General features: G+C 35.5%; 1 protein-coding gene across 2 annotated transcripts in view; it reads right to left on the bottom strand.

Annotated features, from left to right (window-relative positions):
• LOC128887989 (mucin-2-like) overlaps nucleotides 1-20,662 on the bottom strand; it is a 92,902-nt gene that overhangs the window by 18,807 nt on the left and 53,433 nt on the right. The window contains exons 3-8 of one of the 2 annotated variants that reach the window (XM_054144538.1): nucleotides 18,477-19,800; nucleotides 16,607-17,331; nucleotides 15,471-15,527; nucleotides 7,298-8,662; nucleotides 5,627-5,782; nucleotides 534-689 (exon numbers count right to left, since the gene is read on the bottom strand). In XM_054144538.1, coding sequence (XP_054000513.1) covers nucleotides 534-689; nucleotides 5,627-5,782; nucleotides 7,298-8,662; nucleotides 15,471-15,527; nucleotides 16,607-17,331; nucleotides 18,477-19,800 — 3,783 coding nt within the window. The remainder of the gene's footprint in view (nucleotides 1-533; nucleotides 690-5,626; nucleotides 5,783-7,297; nucleotides 8,663-15,470; nucleotides 15,528-16,606; nucleotides 17,332-18,476; nucleotides 19,801-20,662) is intronic. The other variant, XM_054144539.1, reaches the window with a different exon arrangement.

The raw sequence follows: 20,662 nt of genomic DNA on the forward strand, positions 1-20,662 counted from the left end.
TCGAAAACCCGAAAGCCTAGGGGAGGCTCGGTGCTGGTTGTTGTCGTATCTGTGTTACTCGGGAGTGATTCTGTACTGGCTTGTTGTTCGGGCGTGGACGTCGAACCGGTGGTTGTGGATGTTTGTTCGGTAGTGGATGATGATACCGTAGTGGTGGTGACCTGTTCGGTAGTGGAGGATGATGATTCGGTACTTGTGAGAACCTGTTCGGTACTGGTGGATGATACTGTGCTCATGGATGCTTGTTCGGTAGTGGAGGGTTGTTCTGTACTCGTGGAAGCTTGTTCGATCGCTGGAGGGTTTTCGGGGGCTCCTGTGGTAACCACGGGGGCGGAAATCTCCGTCGAAGGGTTTTCGGGGGCTCCTGTGTTAACCACGGAGGTGGAGTTTTCCGTTTCCTCGGATAATTGCGGGTTCAATGTGCTATCCTGAATAGTGGTTGTGTCTGGGGTCTGTGGGCTCATGGTTGGGCTTGTGGTGTCATTGTTAGGATTGTTGCTGGTTCCGTTAGCGACAGTGGCGTTAGAGTCTACCTGGGGGGCCACGCCAACTCGTTCTTCTCCTAGCAAGCTTGCGTTTCCCAATAACCGTTCGTTCCTGATGTTAGCCGACTCCAACGCCTGATAAATAGTCAAGAATCGTGGTTCGCCAGGACTCGAGACGTCGATAGGTGGTACGGCACCGGAGTTCTAAAATCAAAAATTTATGTGCGTGCAGGGGGTGCTGTACATCAAAACGGTGCCTGGTGGTAAAAACAGTGTGACTTTGTACGGTTTTCTACGTCGTCGGTGCACTGACACCTGCCGATCGGTGTATTTACACTAAAACAATGAATTTGGATGTAGAAATTAATTCTGTTACTTTAAAGTCAATCGTGTATAAACCTAGATTAAAGAATACACTTGGGCTAATTGAATTACGATGTAATTACGATGTAACTGTAATCTCATTCAATTACGAATGACTTATGATATAATTCAATTGCGCTACAATTATGATTTAATTTAATTACAATTTAATTACGATGTAATTCAAGGACCACTTTTTTGAAACCATTTCTCTCAACGATGAAGCGAAAAATAATATTTGTAGACGGTTTTAGATTTTAAAATAATTAAAAAATGATGTGAAAGTCGACGTTATCACGAATGTAAAAGGAATATTAAATATTAAATTCTCCTTTGAATTTTTACTCGTTTGAATCAAATTTCGTAGAGAACACTGTACAATAATATTGGTAAAATAAAATACTTAGACTAGATCAAAATTTGTACCCTTTCTTTAGCGATAAAAATGTAAAAAATGTAATGTACTATAAGTGGCCTAAGGCTCTCTATAGAGTTATAAATGACTGCATGTGAAGACACAGAGTTAATTTCTGAACGTCCTATATTCTGTTTGTTCTCTACTGAAAGATCAAGTGTCGTTACGTTAAATTTAAATGAAAAAATTCAAATCTCATTCTCGGTCGTCGGTGCAATAACATCCAATAATTAGTGTATGTACACTAAAACAATAAGTAATAATTTGTGTTCGTTCTCGTCCTTTTAAACAGTTTTAAACACTTTCATGAATGCATTAATGGCGTTAATTACTCTTAAGTATAACGATTTCTTGTTAATTCGATTGATTTCTCGCGGTGGTCAATCGAACTCGTAATCGAGTGAGCATACACCATCTCTTGGTGGATATACGAACTACCTAAAGAAGAGAAGAAACTGAGGCTGGTCTAATATACCAAGAAATACTGGTAACTAGCGAGCTAGAAACTCGTTCCTCGATCGAGGGATCGTTGATATGGGCGATCGAGACTGGTTGCCGCTCACTTTGAATTTTTTCCTTTTAATCGGGATTTCTCATAGCTTGTTAATCCTCTCTCACAGAGGTCTCCAGCGATAGGTTTCATAAGAGAATAGAATTAGAAAAACATTAAGATGCGGTTTCCATTGACGGCAATATTCATCTTTCATTAAATTATCAAAATTTTAATTTGCGATAGTTATATACTATCAAGTATTTCTGAATCTTTTAATCCGATCAAAGAATTCAAATTGCAAAATTCTAATAGAAGAATCAATTTTCAGCGACGTAAATGCTTTTAAATACTAATTTAAAAATTTAATCTCTGAATAATAGGTCGAGGTCAAAAGGTACATTCACGACTTTAAATCACATACTTTTTCTGATTCATTTGCAACGATCTCGATCCACCCACATGTTCCAGATAACTTTAAGACTATCTTAATGGACACACATTACGCAGCATCCATTTACTTTCACTCGTTACCGCCCGCAATACCGTGAAACGAACCGATCACGAAAATGCAACCGTGCTATCGGAATGCGCCTCCACTAGAAAAGTGAAGTGTCGTTACGTTAAATTCAAATGAAAAATTCAAATCTCATTCAGGCATGGTCACGTTACTTTTATTCAATTCTCACAATTTGATAGATATTATAATAACCAGCCTGTGGATGTTTGTGCATTTATGGTAAATAAAAATATGCCAATGTGCACAAATTTGAAAACTATTCAGGGTTGATTCATAAATAACTTCAATCTGTCAATTTACAATTTATTTCCAAATATGTTAATACATTATAAACTTTCATCAATTTTGTAATCACTGTCGTTGATTACTATCTGTTCTCATTTAACAGGCAAATTAAAAATTGCTACCTGTAGCAGAAGTTATTTATGAAGCACCCTAATATAAAATATTAACAACAACGTACATATTATAACGTTTAGAAGACAAGACTTTAAAGGAAAGTCTTTTCAATTTCGTCATCTGCATTTCCGAATACATAAATTTGCATAAACATCCTCAGTCTAATAATAACACAAACATATATTAAAAGTAGAAGCGAGTTATCAACTTACAATATACTTAACACATGAAAATTTTGTGAATGTGTTACAGTTTCATCTGTGTTTGATAATATATATTAATTAATATTATAATATCTTACAAACGCTAAAACCAAAGTGATACTTTTCAACGTTTCAGAACGATATCTTAAGACATTTTTTAGAGAATTGGCTCATGCTCTTCGATATAGAAGATATTTGACATTTCTTGTACATATTGTTCAAATTAATTGTTAGTTGAGTAATTGTGACGCCATCTATAAAGTATTCATGGACGCGTTTAAATAAGAACGAACAGCATGTCGCGTGCGATCCAAAAACCAGTACATTTATTACCAAAGTTATGTATATATAAATATATAATCTTGTATAATACAATGTGCGTATTATGAAGACAGTAATAAAATAAGTAGCTGTACACATTAGTATATGCGAACCCAAGATGAAAATACCACGAATCACAAACTATTTATACGTTAACGTTAATCACAAACTATTAATGACGCTGTATACTTTTTTTTGTTCATTTTCTCGTGTTATTTATAAACTTTTTTTTTATCTTTTGACTACAGAGCTGCAATAATAAAAATCTGTTTCTTGAACAAGGATTGATCGCAATGCTGAGATTTACTCTGCGATCGATTCTCGTATCGATTCCGAATGTGTAACTATACATTTGCTGCGAAATTAAGTATTAGGTGTGGAAGACAATTCTGAGCGTTTACAATTCAATCATTTACGTATAGCTTTAGTTCAAGTGGAAATATTTACTCGTCATTATGTTATGTTGAAGTACCAAACTTCTACATTATCAACTTGATCTCTGTTACAATGAATCTATATATTGCCTAAGTAAGTCATAAATATGAATACAAATTTTGGTAACCATACAATTTTACATACTATTCTTTTTCTAATAGATTACAGATGTAGTTGATAATTGTAATACTTGTAGAAGGATAATAATAAGCAATATTTAAAAATTATTAAAATTCAAATGTAACAGCCATCAGGTTGTGCAACTTGCTCCAAAGCTTTCAAGATTGACACTTTCAATGTACCAAAATGGCGAGTAAGTATATCTGTTCCAATTGCAATTATAAATTATTGAATACAAAGGCACTAAATTAATTTCCACACCTAATATTTCTTTAAATCATGTACATGTGTAAAATATGTCCGAAAGAGTACAGTAATCCTTCAGGAACGGCTAATCGCTAATTATTGGAAGAAAGAGAGATGATTAATAATTGATAGCATGTTTGACGAGATGTAATCGGGGTTATTGGGATCAACGCAGAGTATTTGTTTCGATGTCAATAGAATCGAGATTTCCGGGTGCTGTTGTGGCGACACCGATGTGATCGGTCCACGATGGCTGTGTGACGGCATCGATCTTCTCGGTTATCTTCGCGGTGAGAACCTTTTAAGCACACAAAAACGACCACACTGACTCACTGTTAGCTTCAACTTTCTTCAGCCACGTAATCTTACCTCCAATCCATTTCTCTGGCGGACGACATCTCAGAACTTTTAATGATATTCGACAATTTTCTGGTTGAAATTAATAATTAATAGGCTGCGGATGTTTATGCAAATTCATACTTTTATAGGTACCGATGAAAAAGAGAAACGCAAATTAAAGTAGCTTCTTTTTCTAAACGTTTTAACGTGTAATTTATTTTTCATATTTTATATATTTATACATTTGTACAAGTATTCATATATTTTTGTACACTTAAATTTGTCATAGGTGCATAAATATCCACAGTCTAATGATTAATAATGGGCATTTCAAAAAGGGCTATCAGATTTAGCTTTTTAGTGATAAAATATGCTTGTCAACGTAGGCGTTGTTTAATTGTAATCATGTGCATTTTCATTTGGAAGAAAAGAAATTGAATGTCGTATGATTTATTGAAAACTAAAATTTTAAAGCTCCTTTTGGAAAATTCTTTCCTATTCTAAGACAAGTGCTAGATTAGATACAAAAATTGAATATGTCTATTATTCTTAGGGAGCAAACAATAAACATGTGAGCTTCTAAAGACTGAATCCTCTGGAACTTTTACAATTCTAGTTTAATTTGATAATTAATTCTTAAACGAAATAAAAGTAAGGAAAAAAGCTAATAACGTATTCTCAGTGTTCTCAGAGGATGGAAACTTTAAAGTTTGAAACGTTTATTGTTTGCTTGATGAGACTAAAATACATTTCTAATTGACTACTACATATATTTTTCAATCGCGACACGAGATTTAAATACTTCGTACTATTATACATTTTTACGTCACTAACTTAATTGTATCACAGAAGAACTTAGTCGTCTCTTAACAAAAACATAATCTAATATTTAAATATCTGTAAAAGCAGTGTTGCACTATACCTCTGCTGATCTTCAATTATGGACAAGGAACATTCGAAGAGAATTATGGAAGCGAAAATGAAACACTGACGTTTCTTATTAGGTTTCATACTTATGTGTAACGTCATATATGAACATATTATAAGAAAAATAGCGGACGGATCAGTAGGATTTATGGAAAATAAACTTATTTGTTACTCTAAGGTTTTAATTGTTAATTTTGTTGTCTTGGTGAGTTATGAATTCATTGAATGTATTGAATTAAGTACCAATTAGTAATTGATGAATGTACTACATATAGAAATGAATACTTGAATATTTTCAGACTGTCCGTCTGATTATTGAACTTAACCGTTATAATTCGTTTAAAAATGTTGCAACAATCTTACCTCTACGGGTGTAACTGGAGTGGTGGACGAACTAGTGATCGATGGCACGGTAGCCTGGTAAACATTATTCTGCTTTCTGATAAACAATTCCGCACCCTTGTATCTTGCGCTAAATCGCGGTGGCGATCCACTTGGGGTGATTCTGGGGGCTGAATTCTGTTCACAGAATAATATTATTGATTACTCAAAAATTAAGTGTTAAAGTTGACAGATAAACAAAGAAACATTGTACAATACGATCTGTTTCAAAATGATCAAAGTTAGACAGTCAACTCTAACACTTAACATTATAATGCTATAATTAATATTGACCCTTTACATTCTAACTGTATTTTCTAGTTCCTTTGTGTTTTATTTAAAAACATTTATTTTTAAGCTGTAAGTACGAGTTATGTTAAAAATGATTCCAAGTTTTCACAGATAAGCATTGATTTATGCAAGTTGGACCAAATTATCGTAAATAATTTAGCGAATTCGTAAATTGTCAATTCAGAGAATAATTAATGAATGTTAGACATATTGAATAGTTTAAAGAAAAGCAATGTTTTATTATAATTAAAACTTATTCAGGTTTCAAAGTAATCTTCAATTCCTTAAATAAAAATTAATTATTTACTGTCACAGAGATAGTATTGGAAATATTTCATCGATAATAAACTTGTTTTAGTCTTTATGAACAAGTAGAGTTTGTGACTCATGAATTCAAATTTCATTAAAATAAAACCTTGTTCAACTGAATAGTTATTCAAATAAGTGTTTATATAAACAATGACAGCATTATCATCGTCATGAACTTCAAGAAATAGTGAACAGTTCCATAAGACTGAGGTAGAGGTTGAATATATCAAAAAATGATCTGTTCAAAGTAGGACGAGTTCAACGACCTGTCACTCAAGGTCATTAGAGGTCAATCAAGGTCAATCAAGGTCAAATACTTTTAGTCCCAAGATTCATTATTTTATAAAATACTGCTATGGAAACTTCAAACGATTCAATTAACCTGTAGGTCCATCTAAATAAAAAAATAGGTTTATGGAAGAAGAATTGTCTATCATATTACTGAAATATTGATAACGTTATGATTAATTTCATTTACTTAGATGGGCCTATCTTGTGAAAATAAGGAATTCTCTAACATTGTATAGATAATTTTTAGAAAGTAGTCGACTACCCCAAATAATTTTTCTATTTAAATGTTATGCTTAAATCTCATGTGTAAGTAAAAAACTTGTATCCATTCGGTACACACCATACAAAAATGTAATATGTTAAGATTAAAAGAAATGTGTACTCTCCCTAAATAATATATTCTCATGCCCGAAACTATTTTATAATTTAAAAAAAAAAACCCACAAAAAATAACGAAATAATCAAGAACATCAATTGGTTCAGTAGTTGCCTATAGAAATTGCATCACCTTAAACTACCAATATTTATAATTCACATTCTCATATCAATTGTCTGTACTATTTCACATTAAAAACTTCATTTAAATTAAAACAAAAATAATTTAATCCAATGAATCAACAGAACCTGTCCACGACAACTTACAATGTATCCTACTATTTGCCAAACTATACTCTTACGGAGCAATACAATTTCTATCTCAACTCCAATATATGGTTCATCAGAAAAATAATAAAAATAAAACAGATAACGACGAATAATTACCGCGTTGTTAACATTGCTGTAGGATCCAGAGAACACGGGCGTCTTGTTACCAAGCGAGCTCAGCAGCGGTGCGACGGTGCTCCTCAGTTGCTCCAGAAGCGTTGAATTCCCAGCTAGAACCGCGCTTCTGGCAGGATTGAAGACGTTGGTGTTACCACTGTCGCCGTTGCTGCTGCCGGTAATACCTGGCGCCTGTTGCGTGGTATCGTTCGCGATCTGCAGGTTCATCTGTGGTTCCTGCGGTACCGATCGAGGGGCTGGAGAGGTGGTTATCGAGTTGACCTGGAATCTCGGCGAACGAGGAGTGATGGCGACTCCAGCTCCATCGACCTTGGTGGTGGTCTCGACCGAGGTCGTGGGAACCTCGGAATGTCTTCTGTAAGTCGCAGTTCTGGGTCGAAACTCGATCTTCTTCGTCAGGGTCGCTGGTCCCTCTGTCGTGGTGACCTTGAGACCATCGACAGTCTTCACCACAGCCTTCTTCCTGGAATATCTGCTGGTGGGCGTCGGTAAGTTCGTGGTACCAGCCGCCTGGTACTTCGTCGTCGTATCCTCTATCGAATTATCTTTTGTTTTCTTACTGTAACGGGGTCGGAAGCTGGGCTTGGTAACGTCGTTGCCAAACTTGGACTTCTTTATAACATTCTCTTCTTGCGACGTCTGCGACGTTCTCTGCGTTGTCTGTTTACTCGTCTGTTTCGTCGACGTCGCGGAGGTTTCCTCGGATGACCTGAATTGCTCCGATGACCTGAGTTGCTCGTGATTCTTCCTGTTTCGTGGCTGGTGGGCGTAAGGTTTCTTCGGTTTGACGGTGGTAACTGAGTCGGTGTTTTCGCGGGAGTAGAATTCTTCCTTGGATTTCTTGGCAGCGCGTAGACCGGATAGACGGACCCTCGCGGTGTCGAGGGTGGTGGCCGCCGTTTCTTCCGAGGCCACGGTGATAACAGAGGGACTGGTCGTCCCGTAGGGTTTCGTGGTCTCCTCAACTCTCTCTTCGACCGAGATCGAGGTGACCATTCTCTCGGATATCACTCGCCCCTTCTTCGAGGCGGACGGTCTGGTAACCTTGAACGAGTCCTCGAGACCTTTCCTCGGTCTGGAGAGATTCGAGGCTCTCTCGTCTTCCCTAGAGTGCTCGATCGAGGCTCGGCGCTCCGCTGCACCTGGCTTGGCGAACTTGCCAACCTTGAGGATTCCGTCGACAGGTGGCTTGCCACTCGTTGACTTCGGTTTGCTGAAAGATGAGGCCGTGGTTGCGTCGAGATCATTCTCCTCGATGTTCAACTCTGGCTTCACTAACCTCCTAGCCAGGTCCAGCTTCATCCGCGATCTCTCGGCGAACAAAGCGGCCGAGGATCTTTTCACCTGAAAGGGTCGTTCAAACAGCTCCGTTTTAGGATAGTGGGAAACCATCGCCGAGACAAAAGCCTGCTCCGGAAGCTCGAGCGGGTACTCGGTTAGTGAGGCACGGTCTCGACGAGATTTCCGTCGACAGGAGGAGGCGTTCTCAAGGTCGCTCGTAAATCTTACACTCACGACACGCCGAGGAACGTTTAACAGTACTTTGATTACGGGGAGAGTTATCGCGACGCCGGTTATATCCTACGTGAGGAATAGAAGCCTGAGGAACCGCAGAAACGAGACGATCCATGTTGCCATTTGGCTCGTAACGAGCCCCAGCCATGATCTCACTGTGGCGGACAACAACTGAAAGTTTAATCACTGTTATCAGAACGCGGAGACGTGTTCGCGAGGGCAGTGGAGAAGAATTGTAGCGCGACGGCCACGTGAACGATCCAGACGGTGACATTGGAAAGTACTAAACGACGTGTCAAGCTCGAGGCTGCTGAAGCGTTCTCCATTAATCGTACTACAGATGTTATTCTACTGTGAGACTATCCACCCGTATCGAGTTTAAATATATCGTCTAAGCATCGGAACACTAAAGCCTTCTTTCATTCGAATCGTAAAAGTGTACTGCTTATAGATGGACGAAGGTTCGAGTTTGTTTGGGAGTTTGAGCAATCTTGGCTGGAGTTAGTGGTGATGATAAAGGAAGGAGAATGATCAAGAGTTATGGGGGTCTTCTTCCTTGATTATTAAATCGATAGAAAATATAATGCTTTGGTTTATATATACAGAGTGTTTGCTAACTGGCAGTACAAGCGAAAAGGGGGATTCCACATGAAAAAATAAGTCGAAAATATAGAATAGAAATTTTTCGTGCGAGGCTTTGTTATGGAAAAAATCAACTTTGAATTTTCGACAGGTACGGGTGCAGTTGATCATGTCTCGTTAGAACGAATCTCATTGTAGATCATTGTCTCGATGGTTATTATCGCAGTTTAAGTTTGTTTTTATCGTAACGAAAAATTAGGAACACGTAATGAAATAGAATGTTGAAGTAATCATGAAGTTTAATATTACAGACGTTGTTGAAAATGTTGTTCATTCTGCGAATACATACTTCTGCTATTCTAATTAAATTTCTATGAACAGCTTCCAACGTATTCGATTATTTTAGACAATAATAGTAAGATAATAGGTAAGACAACATTTCCATTGAAAATGCCATTGGAAGTGTTTATCAACATAACTTCAATCGAGGCAATTTTCTCGAAAATAAAGCCTCAGATGAAAAATTGTTATCTTATATTTTCGACTATATTTTACTTCTTTTTTCATGTAAAATCACCCCCTTTTTCGCTTGTACCACCAGTTACCGAACACCCTGTGTATATGGAATAACTTTAGATAAAGTAAAAGTAATTGCCTAAGAAAAACTGACTGAGGTTTCCAGGTTTTTTTTTCTTGGTTATTAAATTTGTGTAAAATATAACATTTTCATTCATATTTATGGTACCACTTCAAGTAAATTAAAAAGTAACACTAGGTTTGCGGAGCACGGTCACTTTGACGCATTCGAAATTTGACAAGATTTTACCTGGTGAAATGTTGAAATATTTTACTCAAAGAACGAAGGTTATTCCCAAAGAAGAATGATTGAATAATATCAATCATGATGAATCGAATCGTAGATGACTTAAATATCTTAAGGAAAAACTAATCAGTACAAAGTCAGTATCAGTACAAAATATCATAAGGATCTACTCATATTTTCACTCATTACAGTATAGTATTAATACTAACTATAAGTCAAAACCATTGGCACGTAATATCAAAATCAATTATTTAAGAATAATCATCATGGTACATGATAACAGATAAATTAAGTTTCACCTGTCACAAGAGGATTGCTCGCACTTCTAAACAAACTTGGACATTAGTTTAGTTATAAGTTACACATCGAAAAAAATATCGTGTTCATCTTATTGGACAGTCTTTCAAGCATCGATCAAGCGATTAGCTGCGGTGAAGAGGTGACATAATTAAATTTTATAGAGAGAACTGTGAGAACTTCTTTATTTTCGTTCTACTTTGTGGCAAATCGATTCCAGCACGAAAGGAAACCAGTTTTACGGATTTCACGTCGCATAGCGTTCGTGCTTGTATCCATGGGCGGAATACGTAATGCATTTTCAGATACGACCTTAACGAAAACGCCTTCTAAATCTGTGGCTTTGATCGGGAATATAGTTGCAATCATATCTGGTACGAGAGCAACGAAAACTTCTAGAGGAATGAAAATGTTCGCGTTGAAGAAATTGACATCCTGCTTTTGGGAATAATTCGAGAATTCGATTGTAAATTCTTCTAATGGGTAAATCCAAATCAGAGATTCATGCATTACGACATAGCAATACGTTTAAATATGCACGTATTTAACAACGATTCCAATGACGATACAATTTGCAGAGTTCTAATAACTTTATTGTATTATTGGAATTTTTTAATTATACATAGGTCCTTATCGTGATATTAAAATTAATCGCGAATATTTGTATAAATTGTTTAAGATGTATACTTATATATTTAAACATATGCTTTTGTCGTACCATATAGTTCCTTAATTTGTATTTACTAATATTGATGAATGAAATAATAATTCTCAACTACGACATTTATCTATATTCTATATTCTACAAGTTAAAGAATATGCTCCTTCCAATTATGATCATCAATTTTAAATGTATATAAAGGATACAAATCCACTAAATTAATTCTTCTAGAATTAATAAAGTATGCAAATACTTTATCACAGCTTCATTGTTAAAGCTTGAAAAAAATAAGATGCAATTAATAGAAAACAAATAATAATATGAATTATTAAAATAATAAGAGAATTTATACTTGTATTTAGATAAAAAAATTAACATACTTATTAGTATTAATCAGAAAAGACTATTTTCAGCCCTTAATAATCCTTATAAAATCTGTCGAAGACACAAACCTTTAAGGTCGAAGATATTTATTATTTCTTTATACAAACTATTAATAAACGTGCGATCAGAATGATATTTGATAATTAATCCACGTATAAGATAATGTTCCACTTCTTAGAAATTGTAATAATTTTATTATAGAATATTTTAATAATTATAGAAATTGTAGTAATAATTGTATATTACTTACAATGGTTTGAAAGAATCTAATAAAATTATTAATTTTATTTACAATCTATAAATTCATCAATAATTCTAATATAATTCCAATCTAATTAGTGTTTGTCACGTTTCCATCGCAATGTGTACGAATTAATAATCATTCAGGTAACAGCATCTGTTAATAAAAACGAAAAACGTGTTATTATGTAGTGAAGAAATTTCATTCGTAAAAATCGGAAGGAACTTACTAGATGATTTAATAACGACCCTATGTCATCGATTTTTTCGCCTTACACCCTCGCTCATAATCTATATATCCAAGAAGAAAAAGATTCCTGCAGAGAACCAATCTCGACGTAATTACAAGGCGGAAAGCCATTTCTACGTAATTTGGAACAGAGATAAAGTGTATCCTCCCACGAGAGTATCCATCCAATCTGTGAAAAATCACCTTTCCTTTTCCTTTCATTTCCTTTCCATCCCGTCGAACTCTCCTGCTCCTATCTTTCCTTTTGAAAAATCTTGATCAGAATGATCGAACTATTAGGCTTTTATCATTTTATTCTAGAATGCGGAACAGTACGGAGGAGATCGATTGAAAGTAATTTCAAGACCTTCTCCTTATCCATCTGTGTTACCCTCTCATTATAGATACTCAACTCTTTCATTCTCATATTATTAAAAAATATACATATATTTGGTTGCGTTCTAGTGGCTGTTAAATACTAAATGAAAGATTTTAAAGATAAATTGTTACTGTGGAAACGCTTGTGAAACGATTATGTCTTGCCTGTCAATGTGCTCACGGTTTAATAATTAATTTAATAATCAAGTAAATTATTGAATGAATAAATAAGTCTTATTTGTAAATAAGAAAGTTTGATAATTGAATTAAACTTTATTTGTAATCATGTTGTAATCATGTATGTTTTATTAAAAATCATTTGTTTGATTGAAAATTAAAATTCTAGAGCTCCTTTTGAAAGACTATATTCTAAAGAGATTTCATTATATTTTTGACCCCTTGAAGTTTGGATTCTTTTCTTTCACTGAGGTTGTCTAACATGACAATCAATTTTTAGGTAACGTAAATGTAAGAAAAAAGCTTGAAAATATAAATTTTTAATTTGAAAATAAATCGAAAAATATTTGTATGCGATGGAAACCCTTTTCTCGCACCCTTGGTCAATAAAACCATATAAAATATTTCAAGAATTACGTATTTTCCCAAATTTTTATTGAATTTTCAGTAACACCTGTCACTGTACTCTAACGACACCTAAACGACTACTAACAATGCATTTACCATGTTTTACCATGAATTTTCTTAAACGCAAAATATCCTACTTTATCGTGACATTTCTATATAAAAATATATGCCACTTTAATTTCAACAAATCATAAAGAATCTATCCCAAATTCACAGATATATAAATGTCATTTAATTATTTTAAATGCCACATAGCTGCAGTAGGAATAAAAGAGTTAAATATCCCTAACGCCCTCTATTTATTTAGAAATTTTCTTCGAAGGCTCATAATATTCGCAAATCCCTTTATCGAAACGATTTAGTTGCTCAACGAGAATAAATCAGAGCATATTACGTTCAGGTAGGTCAAACGAACCTTCACTTTCTCCGCGTAAGATTCCAAAACAAAAGCAATCGAACGCGAACCAAAAACCAGTTTGCAAACTACGTCTTACGCGTGAGCCCGTAACTGGGACTTTTCGATAAATGAAACAAACCGACTCCCGCGATTAACGAAACGTTCTACGAACGCGTAGAGTTTCACCGAAAAGACTCCGGAAAATTTCGCGTAGATCCTAATTCAGTTTATGGACCTTGAGAGAACTCCTTGTCGAGGATTCGTCGCTCCTCGTGTTAGGATACCGTTCGATCCAGTCTTATGTGGAGGTCGACGATATCATCGAAGCTGTTGATCACGATGACATAACCCAGATCTCGAATCGTACGTAAGCACTCGATTCTTCGGATCGTTTAATAAACGTCTATTTCACAATCCACCAATCACCACAAAAAAGCTTTTTGTTTTCTTCGCTTTTTTTCTTTGTTTGTTAATCGCGCATCATTGCCCAGTCTCGAGTGGTCGTCAATGATGCCAAAGCAACAATTACCATTACGATTCGTAAATTACAATCCTTCACCCAATTTAAGAATATTTCAACAATTAATTCCAATATCTCATACAGAACTTAATTTGAGATAAATTTTTACCTCCTTTGCATCTCTAATATTTCAAAAGAAAGAAATTCTTGCAGGATGTGATACTTTTTATATACAGTATTTACTGTCGTGATAAATAATTACTATTACGATTTATAAATGAGGGTCCCTTATGCAGTTTAATAATAATTCAACAATTAATTCCAATATTTTACTCTGATCTTAATTTGAGATGAATTCTCATCTCTTCTGAATCGTTAACCTTTGAAACACGAAATTATTACTGTATAATTATACAGTAAAATAGTTTGATAGTAAGATACAATCTTTGACTCAATTTGATAATTTTCTACAAATTATACTGTCAAAGTGAATTCTGAACTCTATTATATCATTAACCTTTCAGAGATAAGAAGAAACATTGTTTCACGAGTTTTTTACGCTGTTTGACTATTTATACAAACAATATTCTAACAATTAATTTCAATAATTTACCCTGATCACTATTCAAGATGAACTCTGATCTCATTTCCGTCTCTAGCCTTTTAAAGAAAGAAATAATATTTCAATCCTGAAGGTATTAATAATATAACATAACATACCATAATATCTGCTATCATGATAACGTCTATCCCTTCCCTTAATACGCCCGAAAATAATTTAATCGACTTCCATTCGATCAAAAAAAGACTCATCGGAAGTTTCAATTTACCAATGATAGGTACACGATGGCCAAGCACTTCAAAACTGTTGGAGGAGAACGTGATTGAAAGCCTCTAAAAGCCGAACAATGTGACATTCGAGGCTTTTTAAAAGCTCGTAGATAGCTAAATCTACGCGTCGGATGGAGGGAAAGGTAGAAACAAGCGAACACGCGTTACAAAGATTGTCTGTACTCTTACGCGTCGCAATCCTGTGCCATTAATCAACGTTAAGGGGTTCACGATTAATCTTTGATCGGTCAAAATATTCTCGGAAGCTGCAGTATCGAGGTCATCGAGCGCAAACGTCTTCAACTTGGTCCTCGAACGTCGACCATAGACGTTCCCCAGCTGATCCTACACGAATACCAACGACTTCAACAATTACAAAACTACCGAATGTACTTGAACGATAGAAATGACTCCCAGTCTCTTTCGGGGCCATTACAGAACAACTTTAAAGGGTAAATTGCAAGTGTATGGTTTGTTACGTGGCATGCTGATTAAATTGTTTGGTGTTAGCAGTATATGTGTATAGACGTTCATTCCAGTCGCGTTGTGTACGTCGTTCGATTGTTAACTGTATCATTTTAAACAAATTTACAACAACGGTGTCGACAACGTCAATGGTTACGTCTACGTATTAAGTACCATTCAAATGTAAAGCCAGAGGTTTGTTGAACTAGAATAGAAGCATAGAGATGTTACAGTCATTAATTTATAGATAGAGAAACTTATTCGAACGTTGCAAGCGGAGTTTGACGAGCGCTCGGGATTCTTACCTCCAAAGGTGTTCTAGAGGTAGTTTTCAGGGCTGGTATTTTCGTGTTCGTACTCTTCTGAAAGCATACTTCTCGGTTAGTGATCGTAAAAGTACTTCAATTAAGATTTTATCGACAAGTGTCGATATATTTAGGGATAGAATTATTTCAGAGAAAAGGCATGGTCGTATATTGAATTTATAGAATATTATACAATTAAGAGAATATACTTTGTAATTGTATGTCCTCAATTCAGTGATATATATATATAACATAAACAGACAACATAAGACAACAAAATTCAACATAATACATCATGACACAACATATGATATATACCAGCACATCATTTAGTAGCTTTCCAATTGCTCTTTCATTTTATGTAATACAAATAATATAAAAAAGACACAAAATGAAAAAGCAATTGAAAAGCTACAAAATGATGTGCTGGTATATACATATAATACATTGTGTTATGGCGTATTATACTGTATTATGTTATGTCCTGTTTTTTATGTTTTATTCAACTATATTATATTGTGTTATCTTGTGGTATGTTATGATTTTTACTGCGAATTTTATGCATTTTTGGTGTACAGTAATATGAAAAACATATAAAAAATATACATAATATATATTTCGAATATATTCTACAATTATTATAGTAATATTTATTAGCGTGTATTTATTATGTTGGCTTGTACCATAAATGCATGAAATGCTCAATCTAATCATAATATTTGATGCTGTATGTATTATGATGAGTTATGTTGTTTCACGTGTTCTGATGTTTCATATCACATTACGTTGTATTGTGTTGTGTTCTCATTATATGTACATATAAAATGAAACGTACACGTTTATTTAGATTAAAAATTCATAGAACAAATATAAAAAAAAGTCGAGAAAAACTCTAGATTCACCCTGATATCTTAAATCACAGGTATATCATGCCATTTCTCTGAAATCACACGTAAATTTATTAACGTATTATGAGGCACCCACAAACGAACCATGTTTTTGAAAAAGACTCAACAAATAGAGTCCGAAACATTCAAAACTGTTCCTACAGGCTATTACGAATACACAAATATTTTCAAATACATCATACATATTTCAAATACATATTACTTTAAATCCAACAATTTAAAACTTACCAACTGGGACAATCTTGCTTTGAAGTCAGGCGGATAATTGTCGCTATCCTGGTTGTCCTCTGCCACTTTTCCAGCTCCTGGAGTCCGATTTTTATCATAGGTCTTATTACCCCTTCTGTAACCCTTCATCGTTGTACTAGCAACTGTTGTACTTTCTTCCGTGTTTGTCTGTAGCTTCTTGAACCCTCTTCTCGTGGTAGTCGACGAACTTTCTACCGTCGTTGTAGTTTCGGTGGTCGTGGATTGCTCGTTCGGTGGTATCACTTCGTTCGTTTGATCTCTCGCCGAGGGAATCGCCGTCTTAGGAGGAGCTTCCGAACTGTTCGAGTGATCTGGTCGCCTTCTGAGCGTCCAACCCGGATTTCCAGACGATTGGGAATCGTTTTGCGACAGGGCAGGTTTCTTTGTACCGCTTAGGTACGGTGACACCTCGGGCAGAGGCTTCCGACCTCTGAACCCTAGTCCGTGATTGAAGAAATCTTCCTTCTGCTCCGTTCTGCCTTGATTCCCTCCTTGATTACCTCTACCTCTTCGTCGGTTGCGTCCTTCGTGTGCCACTGTGGTAGCCAAAGACGGTCTTGGCGTTGTTGCTACTATTCTCGAGGACACTGTGGTTGTAGTCGAAGGTAGAGGTTTTATGGTGGTGATTTCGGATTCGGTGGAAGTAGACGCGACGTCGATGAAGGCTGTTGTGTCTGATGCAGCAATTGTAGTGACTTCTGGTACTGAATTAGGAGGATAATTAGAATTAATGTCCAATGGAAGTGTTATTCAGTTTGTATTATATGATTGGGAGTATTATATCCTCTGCTACATGTAGTGTATGCTTGGGGGATCTGTACCTTCTTTATTAATCTATAATAGAACTTAATGATCAAGAATTTTTCTGAATTCAATAACTGAGGTCTTCGATGATAAAAGATGATATTGGAATTCAATTATTTATTTTTATTCATTCACATTCCTGAAGAGATTATAAATTGATGAATCCTATTTAATTTTTTCTAATTTCATGCAAGGACAAGTGAAGTATAAAATCAGGAATGTTTAGTTTGTAACCTTTTCAGAAATGAATTACTTTTAACATATACCAAAATTCAAACTGACGTTCACCTGTAATTTCTATTAAACTATGACAGAGAATTTTATACATTACGATTTTAGAACAGTGTAAAAATAAAGAACTTGAAAAGTATTTACAGATGCACAATGGCATAGTTGGCAGATAATTTTACACCAAACAACACTAAAAATATCCTTCAACTTTCAAATAGTGAATGTATAATATACTTTATATAGTTAATTATCTTGTTAATTTTAAAGTAGACCATAAAGCTATTATAATTAACATAAAATACTATCACTTATTAAGTAATACATAGTTAACGTAACAGTAACAAAATTTTACATTTCTACCTCGCTCATTAACACATTGGCCTCCACGTCACCCACATATGGGTGACAAGAATTTTCATTGAGACATTAAATAAATTAATTCTAAAGGTAAGGTGTTAAAGAAAATAATTCTGGAGAGGATTGATGCATTCCAAAGAGGCCACAAAAATAAGTAATTATGGATGGTAGATTATATCATTTATAATTATATAAAAACAAAATTCTTGTCTCGTTGGAATTTTTACGATTACTACTCTAGCAATCAAAGCGTTAATAATATCACGAGCAAAACAATATTTTTATATAATATAACTATAATAAAAATGAAAATAAAAATATAATATAATACAAAAAATAAATACCAAAAGAATCAAAATACAACTCAAAATATAATGAAACAACTTTGCTGACCTATTCAGATACTACTCAAAACCGAAAAAGATACCCTTTAAAACCAAACAAACATTCTATTTACCAAGTGCAGTAGACGTAGTAGCATCCACTCTGGATCTATTCCTAGACCTTCCACGAACATCCTGATCCTGCCCACGACCTTCGACAGTTCTAGAGTTAGCCTCAGCAATCCTCGACCTCCTCTCAGGAGAATTCCTGTCTCCAGAGGTCTTACGCTTGATATCACGCTCAAACGTCGCTGTAGTGGGCTTGACAATGCTATCCAAATTTCTCCCCCTGGATCTTGATCGCGATTCATTCGCAGAACCCCTCGATCTATCTCTGGAAGCACTACTTCTTCTCGAGCCAACAGTCTGCTCGCTCGCTTCAGTAGTCGTGTACTCGTTGAATCTTGAAGATCCTCTTCGAGAGCTGTTCCTGGCAGAGTCAGAGTCGCTAGATCGTCCACGACCCTTAGACCTTGCGTTAGATCTCGATGAATCCTTGCTATCGGACCTCCTGTTGATCTCTGTGGAGAACTGTCTCTGAGGGAATCCCGTTACACCTACGGTCACATCGTTTACTGGATTGTCCGTGGCTTCCACTGCCAAGGGAATATCGACTCTAACACTCTCTGATTCCGACAGAAGGGTATCTTGAGCCTTGCGACTGATAGTATTGTTCTCTCTGTTGCTCACTTTGGACCTGCTGGATCGAGTGCTCCGCTCAACCCTCTCTGTCGTCGATCTACTCCTCCCTTCGGCTCGTTTGAAAGAATCCATAGTCGCCCCTTGGTCCGCGTGCTTTTTGTTATTATGCCTTCTGATGGGTAACTGAGACTTGGCATCTTTCCGCGCATAAGTCGTTTGAATCTTCCTTCCAGTTCTGGACCTCGATGATTCCGTGGTTGCGCTGAACACCGATGGTCCTCTGTTGTCCAGTCTCTCGGTGACATCCGAACTGTCGAAACGCCTGGCGAACGTTTTTCTTTGCTCGTCTTTCGATCTTCTCCCTTCGCTGTTCTCCGGGGAGTAGCTCTTCCCGCTCCTCCGTCGGATCGTCGGATCTGATCTCTCGCTTTCTTCGGTATTCTTTCCTGAAAAAGATCTTCTCGAATTGTTCGTAGCTTCGGCTACACCAGACGAGCCACTTCGGTCGATCGTCTTCGTCATTCTCGCGTTCGAACGGTTGCTAGATCCGAATTTTGATTCCGAGTTGATGGCAGGCTTTGGAGCTGTCCCTTCGTTGCGCCTTTCGGTGTACGAAGACTTGTTTGATTGCGATGATCTGTCCCCCTTGCTTCTCGATGGTAACGAGCTCGACGTGGTTGTTGCATCTTCCAGAGATTTAGTGTTGAACCTCTGAGTGCCTCGATCTCTAGGACTGTGAGCGTTGCGGTCGTCGACCTGAAATTTAGCAAAATATGGACGTCAGATTGTTGTTTCGAGTAACGGAATAATTATTTTTGTCGGACAGGTACAGTGAATTGATTTTTATGCAAGTGTAAATAATTGTTTAATATTAGTATTACTCAGTGGTTAGCAGAAATAAATCAAACATGGTTGAAATGTATAATACATGATGCAATAAATATTTTATTTTAGTAGAACTTATAGGTAATTAGTGCATATTTATTATACAACATAGTAAATAAATGTAACATATATATATATATTGTATAAATTTACTCAAGTATTGTTTAATTAAGAACACATTACTTTAAGATCTACAACATTACTACAAATATAATATTAACCTACATTAAAATAAAATGAATTTCTGTTGTTCAATTGTAATAATTGTATTTGTTAAATTCTTATATGTATGATGTCATTTAATATAAACAGTTGGTCAACATTCTCAAAATCGATGTTCAGTTATATCATTTTATTTTTTAACTTCTTGAGAGACGAATTTTTTTTGCTTTAATCGAATACACAGTATATTGCATACAAACTAAAGCAATCTCTATCTATAAATCGATTATGACATACAAATGTGCTGTCTCACTTTAACATAGTATATCTTTTAATTCTAAAAGATATTATGATCGTAATTAGCGATAATTTTTATATAAAAACAAACATATAGATATGTGTCTACTCATCCATCCTCAATTTTCTAATCAAGCAACATGAGTAAATGGAACGAGTAATAGATAATGCAGCATCTCATACATAATCTGCCTTTATTTAAATGAAATTTTCCCCAGTTCTCGAATACTAGGTTAATCAATGCAAGCAGCACAACTTAAGATGCAACTAAACG

Source organism: Hylaeus anthracinus, unplaced genomic scaffold, assembly GCF_026225885.1.
Source record: "Hylaeus anthracinus isolate JK02 unplaced genomic scaffold, UHH_iyHylAnth1.0_haploid 11989, whole genome shotgun sequence".
Taxonomy (NCBI): Eukaryota; Metazoa; Arthropoda; class Insecta; order Hymenoptera; family Colletidae; genus Hylaeus; species Hylaeus anthracinus.